The sequence below is a fragment of the Theropithecus gelada genome, chromosome 3, assembly GCF_003255815.1.
Source record: "Theropithecus gelada isolate Dixy chromosome 3, Tgel_1.0, whole genome shotgun sequence".
Lineage (NCBI taxonomy): Eukaryota > Metazoa > Chordata > Mammalia > Primates > Cercopithecidae > Theropithecus > Theropithecus gelada.
The window spans coordinates 108,851,910-108,872,922 of record NC_037670.1 but is presented as its reverse complement, the minus strand read 5'-3'; the positions used below and the strand labels follow the sequence as shown (position 1 = coordinate 108,872,922).

Below are 21,013 nucleotides of genomic sequence, written 5' to 3'. Positions count from 1 at the left end.
GAATGATTAACCCAATATTTAGTATAATGGTCACTGAGGAAAGAGTCAGGGAGGGATATATAGTGGGCTTTTATGATGTCAGTAATATTCTGTGTCTTTGTACATGGACATTTGTTTTATTTTTATTGTTTAAACGTAATGTTTTGTAGATAAGTATTTGCTTAAACTCATTTGTATATTGCCATATTTCATACAAAAAACTAAACTAGATAAATCAAACTAGAAGATAACCAAATCAAATACAATTATTGGAGATTTCAATATATTTCTTTCAGAACTGGACAAATTTATGGACAGAAAACAAAAATCAAGGAGTAGGTTAATACAATGAACTCTATTTCAAGCTGTATTTTAAGAGAAAAAGTTTTATCCTTTGGAAAAAATTTTAAAAGTTCCTTTAATATGAGAATTTGGAAATTACATAATACATTCCTAGGTAGATATTTGATTTAAGAGAAAATTAAAACTCATGTCCCAAACCATCTTGGAAAGGATTAAACGTAAAAAGTCTGTAGCACACAGCAAAACCTTTACTCAGAAGAAAAGCTATATCCTTGATTTCTTTCTTTAAAATAAAAAAATTTAAAAAGTAAACAACGGACCTGTCTTAGAAATCAGAAAAAGTAAACCAAATAAACAAACTAGCAAAGAAGAGTAGTATAGGTAAAAACAATATTAATAACATAGAAAGGAAAATCTAGTAAAACAAGGTAATAAAAATCCTTTTCATTGAATACATCTATAAAATATATCAATCATAATACTGAGTGGTGAAAATTGAAAGCAAATTTATGCAAACTAGGAATGGAAGACAAATATATAGTGTTACTAGAAAAGATCAGTCACTGCATTTCTTTCTCAAATGAGGTGTATGCCCAGAAATAATTTATGTCCTAACAAAATTTGAATTACCAGAATCAACTTTAGTAAAATAGACTAATTGCCATAGAAGAAACGAGAATGGCAACTAAAGATAAAACATTAAAATGTTGTCAGAACTGGATGATTCTATTGTACCTTTAAAGAACACATAAAACCAGTGTTATTTAAACTATTTTAGGCCGGGCGCGGTGGCTCAAGCCTGTAATCCCAGCACTTTGGGAGGCCGAGACGGGCGAATCACGAGGTCAGGAGATCGAGACCATCCTGGCTAACACGGTGAAACCCCGTCTCTATTAAGAAATACAAAAAACTAGCCGGGCGAGGTGGCGGGCGCCTGTAGTCCCAGCTACTCGGGAGGCTGAGGCCGGAGAATGGCGTGAACCCGGGAGGCGGAGCTTGCAGTGAGCTGAGATCCGGCCACTGCACTCCAGCCTGGGTGACAGAGCGAGACTCCGTCTCAAAAAAAAAAAAAAAAAAAAAAAAAAACTATTTTAGATCGTAGATGATGTAGGAAAACTCTTCATTTCGTTGAAATACCATATAAGTTTACACCCAAAACTAATGTACTACAAAAAAGATTGCTATGGTACAACTACAATTGTGAATATATATTTTAAAATTCTAAATGAAATAAAATATCAAATATAGAAATAGTTAAAGAGAAAAGGCCAGGTACGGTGGCTCATGCCTCTAATCCCAGCACTTTGGGAGACCGAGGCGGGCAGATCACGAAATCAGGAGGTTGAGACCATCCTGGCTAACACGTGAAACCTCATCTTTACTAAAAATACAAAAAATTAGCCGGGCTTGGTGGCATGCACCTGTAGTCCCAGCTACTCAGGAGGTTGAAGCAGGAGAATCGCTTGAACCCGGGAGGTGGAGGTTGCAGTGAGCCGAGATCGTGCCATTGCACTCCAGCCTGGATGACAGAACGAGACTCTGTCTCAAAAAAAAAAAAAAAAAAAAAAAAAAGAAAGACTCATTAAGATCAAATGGGGTTTTAGATACAAGGATCCAGAATGGTTCATTATTCAGAGATTTATCCACATAAAATTTAAAGGAAAAGCCCTTAAATTTTTAAAATTTCATGTCAAATTGATATGAAAAGATGTCAATTTGGTAATATTTACCACTTGAAAGACTCTGTAAATTAGCACGTGATGGAAGCTGCCTAAATTTATGCAAACTGTCAATCTGCAATACAAACAATTCTATTTCTAAATTGAGTAAACACTAAAGATATTTTAATTAAAACCAGAAATCAAATTTGTAATGCCCTTTAAATGAAATGACCAGTATAAATAACAGCAAATAAAAGATGAAAAGCATCACCTTTTGCTGATATATTCGTATCCATATATATCTAGAAAACCAAACTGATTCTAATTTAAAATATTAAATTTGGTAAAATAATTTGTGAAGGAAGAGGTTACATCCAAGATATGTATACAAATCATTTTTTTCTATGTAATCACATTAAGAATTTAGAAATGAAAATGGGAAAAATATTTCATTTGCAGTAGCACCGAAACAACAAAATATTTATTACTAAGAAAAACATGGAATTTATCTAAATAAAGTAATAACATCTTTTTGAAAGACATTTCAATTTGAAAGCAAATTGTAAGACAAACCATATTCTTGGATGAGAAGACTCCAAATAGAACTGCCAACAAAGTTGGGTTGGGAGAGGAGAATTGCAAAAAACAGTATTAAAGTTTTTTGGTAAAATTTAAGTCTGGAGAAATACAGACTTAAGTATGAAAAAGAATATGAATGACTTAATTTACCACATATCTAAATACAATGTAAAGCTTTTGTAATCAGAACAAATTGTATTCAAATGGCAGTTGATTACTGGAACAAAATAGAAAATCCAGAAAAAGATGTTAGTATGTGTGAGAATTTAATATATGACACCCATGATATTTCAGCTTAGAAGTAATTGTGTGCTTTATAAATTGTTCTTGCATAACTGAGCATCTATCTGGAAGAGTCTAAAGTTGGACACCTTCATTATAGCATAGTTAAAAATAAATAACTCTACATGAGTTAAATAATAACATATTGAAGATGTCATAAAGAAAATTCACATGACTGCATGTATCATCTAGGCTTGTGGCAGAAGAGGCTTACCCAAAATGGGAAACCAGAAGTTAGAAAATAAGCTTTGGGCTCCATAGTATGACAATAGTGTCTTCCACAATGACATAGTTCCACTGGCTTTGCCATCATTTTATGGCTGTTTTGCCTTAGTGCTTTGCCTGTCCCTAGGAATGTATAGAGAGGAAGACAGGGTGCAGCTAGGTTCTTGATGGGGCAGCCACAGGAGTAATAAGTGGCCTTTAAGGATGAGGCTCCAGACTTCACTCATCTTAGAGAAAGCTGTACATAAATAAGATGCTGGAGAACATCAGTCTTCTGGTCTCTGTGCGTTGATTGTGCTCTTTGTTGTATTGCCCTTCAGTCATCACGTTGTCCTTGTAGGTAATTTGCATTAGAATTGAGGATGGCTTAAGTTAATATTGCTTTTTCTGCAACTGGATTTTCAGCTCTGCAGATCTTAGTAATTTTCCAGTTAAAAGCAATGAGAGGAGCAATGGAAGGAAGAAAGAATTCTACCAAGACGTGAGTCGAGGCAGAGAAAATGGATTTAGAAACCAAGCAGTAATTTTCACTCAAGATAGTTGCAGGAAGAAATTATTTAATGGTGTGACAGTATGGAGAGTTCACATTTGAGAGGAGCCCTTTGTACAGTGATGAGTATGGGAAAGTTTGACTCACAGCTCTACGTTGGTTTGATATGTGATAAGTTATAATGAAGAGAAACCCTGTGAGTATAATGAAAGTGAGCAAGAATTCAGCAAGAATACCAATACATATATTCACCAGAGATTTCATACAGGAGAGAAATTCTGTGGTATTTTTCAGCGTTGGAGAAGCTACTTTGATCGTCTCTTAAACAACACAAGAACAATACACTGAGGGGAAAAACGTACGTGGATGTAAACACTATGGGAAGGCTTTCAGCAATCATTCATCCTTCATCAGTGTGAAAAAAAAATTCATTTTCTTGAGAAACCCCATGAATGTGATGAATGTGAATAAGAATTCAGCCATCTGCTAACCTTATACACAGAAGAGAATTCATGGTGGGAGAGAGGAAAACCCTATGCATGTAACCAGTGTGGGAGAGCCTTCAACACACATCTAACCTTCATGTACACAAGAAATCTCATTCTGTGGAGAAATTTTACAACTATAATGAATGTAGAAAAGTCTTTAACAAGATAAATCCTCTTGATGAAATCAGTCTTTATACCAGAGAAACAATTTGAATAAATAGGAGAAATCACATGTATATAAACATTCTAAATGTAATGGATGAGGAAAGTCTTCAGAGATTATTTATGTTAGTCAACATTAAAGTTTTCACACTGAAGAGATACCTATGCCTAGAATCAATGTGGAAGTGCCTTCAGCAGGGGTTTGCATGAGGAAGCTCATCCAGAGGAAACACTGTACAGATTCCTTTAGCATACAGCTGAGCAAACAAATCACACTTTTGCCAAGTGACATCTTTTAAAACGTATATAGAATAAAAATGTAAGATTGTCAGGTGTACTTGGAAATACTTCAGGCATAAGCTGGTGGTAAGTAATAATGTATGAGATGAACCTTCATCCAAAGAATACTAATTACAAGAATCCTGACTGGGTATGGTGGCTCATATCCATAATCCCAGCACTTTGGGAGGCTGAGGCAGGAGATTGCTTGAGCCCAGGAGTTTGAGACCAGCCTGGGCAACATGATGAAACCCTGTCTGTACAAAAAAAAATACAAAAAATTGCCCAGATGTGATGGCACATGCATATATTCCCAGCATCTTGGAGGCTGAGGTGGGAGATCACCAGAACCCAGGAGGTTGAGGCTGCAGTGAGCCATGATGACATCACTGCACTCCAGCCTGATCAACAGAGTGAGACCTTGTCTCAGAAAAAAAAAGAAAAGAAAGAAAAAAAGAAAAAATACTTAAGAAAGTAAAGGTTATTGCTGAAAAGTCTTTTAAAAGTGTCATTCTGTTGAGTATATGGACCAGTATTTCTTTAATAATCCAGTGCTGTTGATTAATTAGTATTTTTATGCTACTAGTAAAGCATGATTACAAAGACTTGAGACTATCAGAAAATAACCTTGAACTTTAACTAAAACATGTGGCACACCATATAGTGTACCTTTTATATATTCACAGAAAGGACAAATGGAAATATGGATAAACACGTGATTTGTAAGTGAATTTAAAAAAAAAAACAAAAAACTGTTACACAGTATTGTTCACAGGACCAATAAAATGGAAACAAAAGTGAGTACCTATGAATACAGAATGTTTGGATACATGATGATGCCATCTCACCATGAAATATTATTCAGTCATTAGAAACAACTATGAACATTGAGGACATTGATATCCATGACATATCTTTTTTTATTTTTTATTTTTTATTTTTTTGTCTTTTTTTTAGACAGGGTCTCGCTGTGTTGCCCATGGTGGAGCGCAGTGGCATGATCTCAGCTCACTGCAACCTCTGCCTCCCAGGCTCAGGTGATCCTCCCACCTCAGTCCCCAAACAGCTGGGACTACAGGTGCGCCCCACCATGCCCAGCTAAGTTTTCTATTTGTAGTAGAGACAGGGTTTCACCATGTTGCCCAGGCTGGTCTTGAACTCCTGGGCTCAAGGGATCCTCCCACCTCAGCCTCCCAAAGTGATGGGATTACAGATGTGAGCCACTGTGCCCAGATGCTTCATTGGTTTTTAAAAAGTAAGCTGTAAAGAGAAGTAGTTATAATCTCACTTGTGTAAGCAAATAACAAGGAAAAACAAGCTATATATACACACACACACACACACACGTATATATATTATATATATATACACACGCACATTCATATATGTCTAAGTGAATGTATGGATATATTATAGTTGTTGATGAGTATATATTCTTGGGTATAGAAGCACAGAGGAAAGTACTCAAATACACATACTATCTTATTTTTTTTTTTTTTTGAGACAGCGTCTCACTCTATTACCCAGGCTGGAGTGCAATGGCACGATCTTGGCTCACTGCAACCTCCGCCTCCTGGGTTCAAACAATTCTCTTGCCTCAGCCTCCAGAGTAGCTGGGACTACAGGTGCCTGCCACCACACCCAGCTAACTTTTTGTATTTTTAGTAGAGACAGGCTTTCACCATGTTGCCCAGGCTGGTCTTGAACTCCTGGCCTCAAGCCATCCACCTGCCTCAGCCTCCCAAAGTTCTGGGATTACCGACGTAAGCCACTGCACCCAGCCACATGTGCTATCTTATTAACATGAATAAACAAGTAAAGAAGAAAAGACCATATAAATGAAGGAGGAATTCCAGATACGTTATGATCACATTTATTTAAAATTATATGTTTGAATGTGTGTACTCTTACGCCTAAAATAATTCATTGCATTATTTAGAGAATCTAAGTTTTAAGGCAGAGTGACTATTCAATAACAAAGTTGTTACCTTTTCTTGAGACCACAATGCATTACCAACAGTAGTAGTAAAATGATGCTAAATGCATGGGCCTTTTGGAGGCTCTCATTAGATACCCTTACTGCCTACCTTAGAAAATAATTCTGCTAAATCAAGCATGTTATTCTCCTATCCATAAGGAAAAATAAAATTAGAGACAGCAAATAGTTCTCACCAGCTAATTGCAGACTAGTGTAAAACTTAGGTTGTTTCACCTCCCCGCTTTTTTTCTTTTTAATAGATGAGGATGGTCTTGGTATAAGTATTATTGGAATGGGTGTTGGAGCAGATGCTGGACTTGAAAAGCTGGGAATATTCGTCAAGACGGTAACAGAAGGTGGTGCTGCTCAACGGGATGGCAGGTAAATTAAGGACTGTTGTTAACTTAAAATCTTTAGGGAACTTTCCTGTAAGTTTCTTTCAGTTGTAGCTTTTTGCTTTTGTTTGTTGATTTTTTAGGACAGAATTTTAGGTTTCTCAGATATGAGAGATCTTAAAACACTTAAATTATTTTCTGATATGCAGGCAAAATATCTGCTTTCTTTAATTTATATTAGGTAAATGAGTGGGTAGATCTATCAGTCTATACCTGTCTTTATCCATTCATCTATCTGGTGGGAAGTGGGCAGAAACATGGGTGTATATAGTTGAGAATGTGTACTATGGAGGTCAGCACATAGTTTCACTTCAGAAATATTGAAAGAAATGATAATAGTTCTGGCCTCTTAAAAAATGACACAGGTATATGGTAAGTTAGGGACTTTAATTCTGTATTGTTGGTAATTCTGAAGGTCAGTGTTTCTCCAAATACATTTATGTAAAAACACAGATTCTTGGGTACACCTAAACCAGTAGAATTAAAATCTCCAGTAGAGGAGTCTGGCAGTCTGCACCTTGGATAATTCTAGTACACAGCAGAGCATCCAGATAATCACTGTTTTGTCTTAGCTTTCATAATCTCAAGCTCTATCTATCTATCTATCTATCCATCTATCTATCTATCTATCTATCTGGGGCCAAGATTTTGATTAACCCTCATACTTGGCTCTTATATATCAGGGTGGGGCTAGAAGCAGAAGGTGGTGTCTTAGTTTGTTTTGTGCTGCTGCGGCAGAATACCTGAGACTGGGTAATTTATAATGAACAGAAATTTATATGACTCATGGTTCTGGAGGCTGGGAAGTCCAAGATTAAGGGGTGACATCTGATGAGGACCCTGCAGGTGAATCATCCAATGGTAAAAGGTGCAAAGGCCAAGTGAGAGAGAGCAAGAAGGGGCAAAACTTGCTTTTATAACAAATGCATTCTCAAAGAAATAAGTCCACTTCCACGATAGTGACATTAATCTACTTGTGAGGGCAGTGCCCTATGACCTAATCACCTTTTCAAGGTCTTGCCTCTTAACACTGTTGCGTTAAGGATGGTTTTCAACACATAACATTCAAACCATAGCAGTTGGCAATATAATAAAAGTAGACCCAAATGTCTGACTGCTAAATTCAAAGAAATATTATGTTGTTTTATGTACATTTAATGAATAGCTTTAAATTTTTTTATGTTTAAGTATGTATCATTTGACCATCTTATCAGGGAATAATAAAGCATGTTGGAAAGACTTTGTGAATGTCTGAGGAGACCCAGAGCAGCATTTTTTTTTTTTTTTTTTTTTTGAGATGGCATCTTGTTGTGTTGCCTAAGCTGGAGTGCAATGGCATGATCTCTGCTCACTGCAATGTCCACTTCCCAGGTTCAAGTGATTCTCCTGCCTCAGCCTTCTGAGTAGCTGGGACCACAGGCGTGGACCACCATGCCCAGCTAATTTTTGTATTTTTAGTGGAAACGGTTTCACCACGTTGGTCAGGATGGCCTTGAACTCCTGACCTCAAGTCACCTCAAGATCCATCTGCCTTGGCCTCCCAAAGTGCTGGGATTACAGGTGTGAGCCACAGCGCCTGGCCCATTGTTTCTGTTTTAATCCTAAAAATGCATATTGATACCCACTGATAGTTCTCAAAGAGAGCTAAATTGATTTATGTAAATAGAAAACCACACCTTATTACATCTTCTTTTCCGTGAGGTTAGGGATAACATCTTAGTCAGTAGCTTTGTTTGTATTCCTATAGCACTTAGTATAATGCTTTGCATAGAGAAGGTTTGAAATAAATCTTTTGAGTGAACATTCAGCTGACTACATTTAAAACAAAGAATGTGGAATACGACTATCTTGTGTCTTAAAGTAACTTACTAACAGTCTTCCTCCTTTTCAGAGTAGTTAAGGAAATAACCTCTTTGTGCCCCTTTAATAAATTATAGATAATGGTGGTAGTATTTCCAGTTATTAATTTACCACCTTTCTTCCAAGAGAGCTAAAACTTGTTTGTAAAATATATCGCATTTCTTATTAAGTTTGATGAAAAATTTAAGATGGTGGGAAATAATGCTATAGTTAGTATTCAAACATGCTTAATTATTATGAACCATCCAGAAAGCCAAATCAAAGTACAACTTGATTAAAAGAACAAAAAATCAGAATATTTTACATTCATAGCCATGTAACACGTGTCCTGAAAGAGAAAAGAAAGAAAAAGAAAATTTTGCACTTAGTAGTTAGCCAATTCCTGTTGTTCTACACATAGACATAGTTATTTTTCCCTCAATCGTTTTAAAATTAGGTTTGTTTTCTATTAATCTATTTACTAATTATTTATTGTTCTACATGGTTTCATTATTTATAACTATATTAGAACTCTGCTTTACCAGTCACAGTGTACATTTATTTCCTCAGTTCTTTTAAATGAGTATTTTCCTAGTATACTAATCCTGTTGTTGTTATAATAGGTGCTTAAAAAATGCCTCAGTGAACATATTAAGACAGGCAACTTGGGCCAGGCAAGGTGGCTCATGCTTGTAATCCCAGCACTTTGGGAAGCTGAGGCAGGTGGATCACCTGAGGTCTGGAGTTCGAGACCAGCCTGGCCAACATGGTGAAACCCCGTCTCTACTAAAAATTCAAAAATTGACTGGGCGTGGTGGTGGGCACCTATAATCCCAGCTACCCAGGAGGCTGAGGCAGGAGAATCGCTTGAATCGAGGAAGTAGAGGTGGCAGTGAGCCAAGATTGTGCCATTGTGCTCCAGCCTAGGGGACAGAATGAGACTGAGTCTCAAAAAAAACAAAACAAAACAAAACAAAACTTGATATGATGGAATGGACAGAATCTTTAAGATAATGTAACCGGGAGCCTTCATTCCATTCCCTCTACTTATCTTCTGGGGATATGGAACAAATTACTTAATTTTCATGTTATCTACATTGTGGGTCGTGGTAAGCATTAACTAAGTTTGTGTGAATAAGCATTAACTAGGTTTGTGTGAATAACCTTCCACAGTGCTATTTGTATATATGAAACTGTTCTTGAACCAAGTAAGAGTAAGCTTGAAACTTAATTTAAAAAGTAGTTATTATGGGAAAAGCCTCGTGGAAAACAATTAAAGGTGTACAACGTAAGTACAGAATCAAAATTTTAGAGGTCACAGAAACTTCAGAGTTCTTATAATCAACACATTTTCTTGTTTATTAATAAGAAAATTGAGGGTGGTTGTATATGTGCATGTGTGTGGGTATAAGAAAATAAAATGATTATTATACTTACAACAGATTTATATCTTTTAAATTATTATTTCTACCACTACTGGTGTGCTCATTTGCACAGTGTTTACTGTTTACTGATGTTTACTATTTAAAAGGTATCAACATACAAAAATTATACAAAGTGCACTTCCTCTAGTCAATAATACATTTTAAGTTATATATACTTACTGATATAGAAAAATATTCCATTAAGGATTTACAAAATAGTATGATTAATATGATGCCATTCTTGTGTAGGGTATATATTCTATTTCTTCTTTTCTCTGTCTCTGTTCCTTTTTGTCCTTATCTCTCAGTCATTCTCTTTCTGAAAAAGTCTAGAATTAATACATACAAAAATGTTGAACGGCTCTAGTGTATGGATTTAAAAAAATTTTTGGCTGGTATACAATATCAAATTTTGTAGAGAATATATACGACTTGTGTATAGTTTCTCAAAACTAAAAATGATAAGGTTTCCACCCCAAGGAAATTACTCATCAGACCTCATTTATTGACGGAATTAAAGTTCTGGGTTAGATATTCTGTAAGGTAGCTCCTTTTAGCCTTGAAAGGATAAGATTCTTTATTATTGTTTTCTAGCTGCTTTAGATTCTTAATAACTCTTTCTAGTTAAGAAAATTTGTTTCAATTTAATCTCAGATTTAGTCATACCTCCTTCAAGGAATGTTAAATGAGCATACATGTATATATATAGGACGTTTTTTCTCCCCCTCCTCCCTCCTTCCTGCCCCCACAAGAAGCTTTTTCATTGTGATTGTTTGTATTCCTGCTTAAATGGCTTGTAAACTCTCACCACATTTTGAGTACTTTAAAAAATTTGCCGTGGATATTTATCCTCCTGAGTTTATCCAGTATAGTTGAAAAGTGTTGACCCTTCATTATTCTTTGATATGATCTCTTACCTTCAAAATTTTCTTTTGTCAAGCTTTTCATGTGTGTACTTTCTCCTTTGATGCCTTAAACTTAGAGTGTGCTCAGTAAATATTTGTTGAATGAGTGAATCCTTGTGCTTTAATCACTTTTTATTTTTATTTTTTATTTTTAGAGGCGAGGTCTCACTATGTTGCCAGACTGACCTCAACCTCTTGGGCTCAAGTGAACTCTCCACCTCAGCCTCCCAAGTAACTGGGAGTATAAGCGAGTGCCACCATGCGGGGCTTTTAATCACTTTTGAAACCTTTACTTGGGCTTATCATTTTTCTCTGTTTTGTTTTTGTGCTACCTGCCTTTTACAGACTGGCTTATAATTTAGTTGAATGACATGACAGTCATTTCTATTTCCTGTTTCATTTCTAAATTTTTAGTAAAATAATATTAAATATACTATTAGTTTTTGTTGTCATAAATGTAATTTTTGGGATTGCACACAGGACACTTTCACACACTAGTGATTTTCCAGTCCTCGTTCATGATTCCTTAAAGCAAAATTAATTTCATAAAAACAACTCAAAATGCTGAATTGTAGAGTAAATCACATGGATGGTAACTGACAAAGGATGTTAATAATGCTGTGCTAAATTAGAGGCAAATAAAAAATCCATTTTGGATCCACTTTGTTTTTGGGTCCTGTTTTTGTTTCACAAGCTTTTGCTCATCATCATTTTCAATCACTGTCCTTTTCAATTTTACTGGAAGAGATACAAAATATGAAATTAAGGTTCTATGTAGTTTATCCTCATTCAAGTATTGATTTTCAAATGATTTTAATTGTTTTTTTCCCCCATCTTTTGGGATATACTAACATATACAATAGATAAAGAGTCCCATTCTTTTGCTTATCTAACTGCAGCAAACTGACCCCCTCTTAGGACCCATCTTTGCCTGAAGTACCCTCCAGCCTAAGAGAACCCTGAATGGAAACTTGTTTTAATTGATTCTGTCATGGTTCCCCAGTCGATGGTTTCCTCTCTGTGCACACACTCTCATGTTAGTCTTCTAATAAAATATTTTGCCTATTCACCCCTTAGGTTTGGGCTGTTACTGCTTTGGCATGTATTTTCACAATTTTCACATACATTTAAAACTTCAGTATCTAGAATTTTGAGGAAGATCTCTGTTGACCAAAGTTCATTAATGTTGCTCCAGCTGGTCTCCCTGTCATTCTTCTTTGGTGGCTTTGTTGACAAAAGCCCCATGAGGTAGGGTTATTGTTTTTTCCCTTCCCAGAAACATTGTATCAATAAGTAACTATCCAGTAACATTAAACAAACCCTAGAATAATCCAATTTATATATTTTCATTAGCCTTATCCCTATTGATTCTGGTTTTCAGAATTGCAGGATCTCAGCAATATCATAGTGAGACTGAAGAAAAGTGCTGTTGTGCACTTTTGTTTATGGTAAGCACATGGAAACTATTGAGAAACTGGCCAGGATGAGATGGTTTTTACAAACTAGCCAGGTATGTTCCCGTAAATTCCATTCCAGTGGACAGTATTTCCAGGGGAAACAGACTATTTCCTCTGCTATCCTGGAAAATTTTTGAAAAGTTTAGATAATCCATAGAACTGGTTATTCTTTGTAGTCTGGGATGGTCTGATACAGAGCTCTGTCTAGGTATTCTTTTGTTTTTAACCACTGACAGTCTTCCCTTGGCCTTTCTGGGCTTTTCATTACAGCTAAGATTTGAGAGAGATTATCAGTGTTACTGTTCTATGAGTTTGCATCTAAAAGTTGTCTTCTCATGAGAAAAGATACAAGCAAAGTGGATATTAGACACCAGAAAATTTTTCCCATCACAGTAACCATTTTTATATTTAATACTATGCTGGCTCATGTTCTAGTGAGTTGTAGGAGCCGTCTATAATGGGAATAAACCTGAACCGCTGCCTTTTTAATCCATTATTCCCCTCATCTCCCACCCAGTCCTCTTTATCTCTCCCTCCTCTTCTCCCCATTTTTAGTTTCTTGAACTTGTCTCCACCTTAATCATTACAGTTTACCTCCATGAAAAGGTAAATTGAAAAGCTGCTTATATAGCAAACTCCATAGAACTCCACTTCTCTTCCTCCCTCCCTCACTCACTCTTTACAAAAATTTTGAAGATGGTGTTTATTTCCTTATTTTTTAATTGTTTATCAGATTTTCAAATTTTTTCTTTAATGAATGTATCACTTTGAAATGAGAAAAGAATTTAAATGGACATACTTTTGACGAAAATAACGATCAAATATCATGAAGCTTTATTTGTCCCCCTTAATGTTTTCAGTATTAAGGTAGACAGGAAGAACTATGTAGAATCAGTATTTTAGTCATAGGATTCCTCTTTTTTACATTGATCTCTGACCTCTGAATGCAAAGAGCAAATCCAGCCAAAAGTCTATGTTTACTGTTTCTGTTACATGGGATACTTTGCATCTTGTATCTCTTCTTTCTTCTTTTTTTCTTTTTTTTCCAACTTTTATTTTAAATTCAGGAGGTACATGTGTACTTTCGTTAACTGGGTATATTGTGTCATGCTAAGGTGTGGGGGAATGAATGATCCCGTCACCCAGGTACTGATCATAGTACCCAAGAGTTAATTTTGCAACCCTTGCCTCCCTCTCTTGCTCTTCCCTCTATTACTTCCCAGTTTCTCTTGTTGTCATCTTTATGTCCATGAGTGTCCAGCATTTAGCTCCCACTTGTAAGTGAGAATATGCAGTATTTGGTTTTCTTTTCCTGCATTAGTTTGCTTAGGATGATGGCCTCCAGTTGCATCCTTGTTGCTGTAAAGGACATGATTTCATTCTTTTTTATAGGTATATAGTATTCCATAATGCATATGTGCCACATTTTCTCTGTCTAGTCCACTGTTAGTGGACACCTAGGTTGGTTCTGTGTCTTTGCTGTCATTAATAGGTTTGCAGTGAACATGCGAGTGCATGTGTCTTTTTGGTAAAACAATTTGTTTTCTTTTGGATATCTACCAGTAATGGGATTGCTGGATTGAATGGTACTTCTGTGTTCTTTGAGAAATCTTTAAACTGCTTGCCACAGTGACTGAACTAATTTGCATGCCCACCAACAGCGTATAGCCATTCCCTTTTCTCCATAGCCTCACCAGCATCTGTTGTTCTGACTTTTTAATAATAGCCATACTGATTGGTGTGAAATGATATTTCGTTGAGGTTTTGATTTGCATTTCCCTGATGATTAGTGATATGGAGCATTTTTTAATATGTTTGTTGGCTGCTTGTATGCCTTCTTTTGAGAAGTGCTGTTTATGTCTTTTGCCCATTTTTAAATTGGGTTATTTATTGCTTGTTCAATTGTTTAAGCTCTTTATAGATTCTGGGTATTAGACTTTTGTCAGATGCATAGTTTGCAAATACTTTCTCCCATTCTGTAGCTTGTCTGTTTACTCTGCTGATAATTTATTTTGCTGCACAATCTCTTTAATTAGGTCCCACTCATCAAGTTTTCTTCTCTTTTCTGTTTCTTGTTTGTTTGTTTTTTGTTTGTTTGTTTTGAGATGGAGTTTCACTTTTGTTGCCCAGGCTAGAGTGCAATGGTGTGATCTTGGCTCACTGCAACCTCCGCCTCCTGGGTTCAAGCGATTCTCCTGCTTCAGCCTTCTGAGTAGCTGGAATTACAGGCACAGGCACCTGCCACCACACCTGGCTAATTTTTGTATTTTTAGTAGAGACAGGGTTTACCATGTTGTTCAGGCTGGTCTCGAACTCCTGACCTCAGGTGATCCACCTGGCTCAGCCTCCCAAAGTGCTGGGCTTACAGGCATGAGCCACTGTGCCCCATCTTTTGTTGCAGTTTCTTTTGAGGACTTAGTCATAAGTTCTTTCCCAAGGCCAGTGTCCTAAATGGTGTTTCCTAGGTTTTCTTCTAGGATTCTTATAGTCTGAAGTCCTATGTTTAAATCTTTAATCCATCTAGAGTTAATTTTTTGTATACAATGAAAGCTAGGGGTTCAGTTGCATTCTTCTGAGCATGACTAGTTAGCTGTCCCAGCACTATTTATTGCATAGGGAGTCCTTTCTCCCTTGCTTATTTTTGTCAATTTTGTCAAAGATTAGAAGTCTGTAGGTGATAGAGTTTGGCTGTGTCCCCACTCAAATCTCATCTTGAATTGTAAGTCCCACAATTCCCACATGTTGTGGGAAGAACCTGGTGGGAGGTGATTGAATTTTGGGGGTGGGTCATTCCTACATCGTTGTTGTGATAGTGAATGAGTGTCATGAGATCTGATGGTTTTAAAAAGGAGAGATTCTCTGCACAAGCTCTTCTCTTGTTTGCTGCCATGTGAGATATGTCATTCACCTTCTGCCATGAATGCGAGGCCACCCCACCCACATGGAACTGTAAGTCCGATAAACCTTTTTCCTGTATAAATTACCGAGTCTCAGGTATGTCTTTATCAGCAGTGTGAAAACAGACAAATACAGTAAGCTGTTACCAGTAAAGTATGATATTACTGAAAAGACACCCAAAAATGTGGAAGCGACTTTGGAACTGGACATCAGGCAGAGGTTGAAACAGTTTGGAGGGCTCAGAAGAAGACAGGAAAATGTGGGAAAATTTGGAACTTCCTAGAGACTTGTTGAATGGCTTTGACCAAAATGCTGATAGTGATATGAACAACAAGGTCCAGGCTGAGGTGTTCTCAGATGGAGATGAAGAACTTGTTGGGAATGGGAGAAAAGGTGACTCTTGTTATGTTTTAGCAAAGAGACTGGTGTCATTTTGCCCCTGCCCTAGAGATCTGTGGAACTTTGAACTTGAGAGAGATGATGTAGGGTATCTGGCAGAAGAAATTTCTAAGCAGCAAAGCCTTCAAGAGGTGACTTAGGTGCTGTTAAAGGCATTCAGTTTCAAAAGGGAAACAGATTAAAAGTTTGGAAAATTTGCAGCCTAACAATGAGAAAAGAAAATCCCATTTCCTGAGGTGAAATTTAAGTCAGCTGCAGAAATTTGCACAAGTAACAAGTGGCTGGATGTTAATCCCCAAGACATTGGGGAAAATGTCTCCAGGGCATATCAGAAGACTTCAAGGCAGCCCCTCCCATCACAGGCTGGGAGGCCTAGGAGGAAAAGCAGTTTCATGGGCTGGGCCTACGGTCCCCATGCTGCTTGCACCCTAGGGACTTGGTGTCCTGTTTCCCAGCCATTCCAGCCGTGGCTGAAAGGGGCCAAGGTAGAGCTTGGGCTGTGGCTTCAGAGGGTGCAAGCCCTAAGCCTTGGCAGCTTCCGTATGTTGTTGAGCCTGCGAGTGGACAAAAGTCAAGAATTGGGGTTTGAGAACCTTTGCCTAGATTTCAGAGGAGGTATGGAAATGCCCGGATGCCTAGGCAGAAGTTTGATGCAGGTGTGGAGCTCTCATGGAGAACCTCTGATAGAGCAGTGTGGGAGGGAAATGTGGGGTCGGAGTGCTCACACAGAATTCCTACTGGGGCACTGCCTAGTGGAGCTATGAAAAGGGGGCCACCATCCTCCAGACCTCAGATGGGTACATCCTCTGAGAGCATGCATTCTATGCCTAGAAAAGCCACAGACACTTAACACCAGCCCATGAAAGCAGCTGGGAGGGAGGCTGTACCCTACAGAGCCACAGGGGTGGAGCTTCCGAAGACCATGGGAACCCACCTCTTATATCATGTGACCTGGATATGAGACATGGAGTCAAAGGAGATCATTTTGGAACTTTAAGATTTGACTGCCCTGTGGGATTTCAGACTGCATGGGGCCTGTAACCCCTTTGTTTTGGCCAGTTTCTTGCATTTGGAACAGCAGTATTTAACCAATGCCTGTACCCCCATTGTATCTAGGAAGTAACTAACTTGCTTTTGATTTTACAGGCTCTTAGGCGGAAGGGACTTGCCTTGTCTCAGATGAGATGTTGGACTGCGGACTTTTGAGTTAATAGTGAAATGAGTTAAGACTTTAGGGGACTGTTTGGAAGGTGTAATTGGTTTTGAAATGTCAGGACATATTATTTGACAGGGGCTGGGGCGGAATGATATGGTTTGTCTGTGTCCCCACCCAGATCCCCTCTTGAATTGTAACTCCCACAATTCCCACATGTCGTGGGAGGAACCTGCTAGGAGGTGATTGAATTATGGGAATGGGTCTTTCCTGCGCTGTTGTCATGATAGTGAATGAGTCTCACGAGATACGATGGTTTTAAAAAGGGGAGTTTCCCAGCAGAAGCTCTTCTCTTGTCTGCTGCCATGTGAGATGTGCCTTTCACCTTCTGCCATGATTGTGAGGCCTCCCCAGCCATGTGGAACTGTAAGTCCAATAAACCTTTTTCCTGTATAAATTACCTAATCTTGGATATGTCTTAATCAGCAGCATGAAAACAGAATGGCATGGGGCATTATTTCTGGGTTCTCTATTCTGTTCCATTGGTTTATATGTCTGTGTTTGTACCAGTACTGTGCTGTTTTGGTTACTGTAGCATTATAGTTTGAAGTTGGATAATGTGATGCCTCCTGCTTTGTTCTTTTTGTTTAGGATTGCTTTGGCTATTTCAGCTCTTTTTAGATTCTATATGCATTTTAACTTTTTTTTTTTTTTTTTTTTTTTTTTTTGGTCTTTCAGGAGGTAGGTGCTGGGATCTATCTGATTTTTTAAAATTTTATATATTTTTTCTAGTTCTATGAAAACTGACATTGGTAGTTTGATAGGAATAGTGTCAAATTTGTAGATTGCTTTGGGCAGTATGGCCATTTTACTAATATTGATTCTTCCAGTCCATGAGCATGGAATGTTTTTCCATTTGTTGTTGTCATCTGTAGTTTCTTTTAGTAGTATTTTATAGTTCTTGTTATAGAGATCTTTCACTTTCTTGGTTAGATGTATTCCTAGGTATTTTATTTTTTGTGTGTGGTATTGTAAATGGGATTTTGTTCTTGGTTCACCTTTCAGCATGAATGGTATCGGTGAATAGAAATGCTACTGATTTTCGTGCATTGATTTTGTCTCCTGAAACTTTCCTGAAGTTGTTTATCAGTTTCAGAAGCCTTTTGGTGGAGTCTGTAGGGCTTTCTAGGTATAGAATTATATTGTCCTTGAAGATAGTTTGACTTCTTCTTTTCTTATTTGGATATCTTTTATTTCTTTCTCTTATCTGATTGCCCTGTCTAGAACTTCCAGTACTATACTGAATAGGAGTAATGAGAGTGGGCACACTTATCTTGTTCTGGTTTTCAAGGGGAATGCTGCCAGTTTTTTTGCTCATTCAGCCTAATGTTGACTGTGGGTTTGTCATAGATTGTTCTTATTATTTTGAGGTATGTTTCTTTAGTGCCTAGTTTCTTGAGGGTTTTTATCATGAAGGGTTATTAGATTTTATCTAAAACTTTTTCCCTGTCTGAGAAGATCATATGGTTTTTGTTTTTAATTATGTTTATGTGGTGAATCACATTTATTGATTTGTATATGTTGAACCAACTGTCAGGGCTTTTGTAGTTCAGTGGTGGGTGAGAATCACACCCAGCAGCTCTTTTTCCCCCATAGTTTGGTGAGCAGGAGGGAGGATTCCAGTGTTACATGATCCCTTTGGTGCCGCTTTGCCTGAAAATCTCTGTGGCTGATGCCTCTTTGCTCAGGTTCACTAGGCTTATGCTGCTCACCCACCCACTGCAGGCTGCACTTGGCTTGTGCCCCAGTCTGGATGCTGCACCTGCCACAGGATCCACACTCAGTCTGTGGCTGGGCTGGGTGTGCAGCAACCTGCTTTGGCCTTGGGTGCTGGCATCTAGACAAGAGGAATGTGGTGACAACCAAAAACTCAGAGATGTCAGCAACTGTTGAGCCCCCAAGAGCTGTTACTGCTCTCACCCAGAGAGTCCCAAGGTCTGAGATCCCTAAGAAATGTTATACCTTGTTCGTGTTACAGCTCGTTTGCTCCTGCTGCCTGCAGAGTGGCAAATTCTGGGTTCTTGTGCCATGACCAAGAAGAATTAGATATTTGGATACCAGAGACTGAGTAGGGCAGAGAAGAATTTTGTTGAGCGACAGAAGGAGATCTCTCAGCAGAGAAGGGACCCAAGAGCAGGTAGGCCTCTGTGAGGCTGAGTCCAGGGTTTTTATGGGCATAATAGTAGAGTGCGTGCTGATTGGTCCATGGGGATGCCTGGAAAAAGCACCATTCAATTGGTTAAAAGGCATTGAGGAAGTTCTCATTCCAGTCACGGGCTCTATGAACTGACTGGTAGCTCAGTTTTCAGGCTTTAAACTGTCTTTGGCTTGTAGGTCAGGTTTCACCAGGGACCTGTCCCTGTCTGCCTAGAAATTTGTCTGCCTCCTTATGCTATCACTAATAGCAAATAAGTAGCAGGACCTACCTGTATACCTAGGATATCTGACTCTAGTTCTTATACTTAAATAATATATTACTTTATATCATGTCATTAGTTTTCATAATAGACTTTAAGGATATATTATGCTGTCATATTATAAATATATATATATATGTATACATTATTTACATACTGTTTTACTAGTATGTTGTTTCAGGGTATTGGTGAGGTAAGCATTTTTACATAAAAATTATTGTGCATCATTCTTTGGAATGAATTCCTAGCACCAGAAGACCATGTCTAGGTGTATTACATTTTATTTGATTTCATTATTATTATTATTATTATTATTATTTTATTTTTTTGGAGACAGAGTCTTGCCCTGTCACCTAGGCTGGAGTGCAGTGGTGTGATCTTGACTCACTGCAACCTCCACCTCCCGGGTTCAAGCGATTCTCCGGCTCCCAAGTAGCTGGGACCACATGTGCACACCACCATGCCTGGCCGATTTTTGTATTTTTAGTAGAGATGGATTTTCACCATGTTGCCCAGGCTGGTCTTGAGCTCCTGGCCTCAAGCCATCCTCCTGTTTCAGCCTCCCAAAGTTCCAGGATTACAGACATGAGCCACCACGCCTGGCCTATATTAGACTCTTGATAAGCATTCAAACACATTTGTGAGTGGAATGATTCCAGTTTCAGGAATCAATTTTTTTCTTGGCAAATTTCCTTATAACTTTAGTTTTTCATGTTTGTTCTATTACTTTTCCTAAAGGCAATTTTCAATAATCTCTAGTCTTTGTGAAGGTCATATTGCCATTTACTTTTTTCAAAAAACAGCATTATACATTAGGGCTGATGACTTTCTTGGGTTATTTGGAAAAACGCTGAGACTTCTGAATCCATCTATTCTCAGTCTTTTTGTTGCTCTCGTTTTATCTTCACTTTAAAGAGTCAGCAGCCCCTCCTCTTAACATCAACCTATTTTATTCATACCTTTCTTAGCACACTTAACATGTTTTTTTACAGCTTATCACACTCCTATGTCTATAATGCCTGCAACACATATCCTATATATGCGTATACACATACATGTACGTGTATGTGTACATGTGTGTATTTGTGTATGTTTATGGTATCCTCAAATAGAGACCATGTCTTATTTAAATTTGCATCCCAGTAACTCTCTCTGTCCTTTTACTATAGTCAGGATCAAATTACTTTTGCTAAATTACTAACTGGATGAATCAACCAAACCAATGAAGCAAGCATATTATTTTCTCTACTTATATTTTTCCAGCATTTCTGCTATCTTTCTTCTGATTAGATTACTTAGTCCCTTCAGTTGTACTTATTTCATTGCATTTTATCAGAATTGACAGGATGCTTATTTTCAGACATTTTTTGATCTAGTTTGTTCTTTCTTTATTTTTGCCCATTAAGGCAATTATCACCTTAGCTTTCTTTCACTTCTGATTATTCTATCTATCAATAGTGTACAAACCTATATTTTGCTTTTATTTTTTTCTTCCCAATAAATACTAGCTCTCTACATACTTGTTTTTTTTAAAAAAAGGCCTTTTCAAATTTTTTATTATAATCTATTATTTAGGATTCCTGTTACTCATCCTTAAATTTTTGCCCTTTAAAAAAAGTTTGCATTCTCGAGTGCTCTTG

At 37.5% G+C, this 21,013-nt stretch overlaps 1 protein-coding gene across 2 annotated transcripts in view; it reads left to right on the top strand.

The window, feature by feature from the left end:
- PPP1R9A (protein phosphatase 1 regulatory subunit 9A) overlaps positions 1-21,013 on the top strand; it is a 389,446-nt gene that overhangs the window by 212,114 nt on the left and 156,319 nt on the right. For both annotated transcript variants that reach the window (XM_025379448.1, XM_025379449.1), the window contains exon 4: positions 6,687-6,807. In XM_025379448.1, coding sequence (XP_025235233.1) covers positions 6,687-6,807 — 121 coding nt within the window. The remainder of the gene's footprint in view (positions 1-6,686; positions 6,808-21,013) is intronic.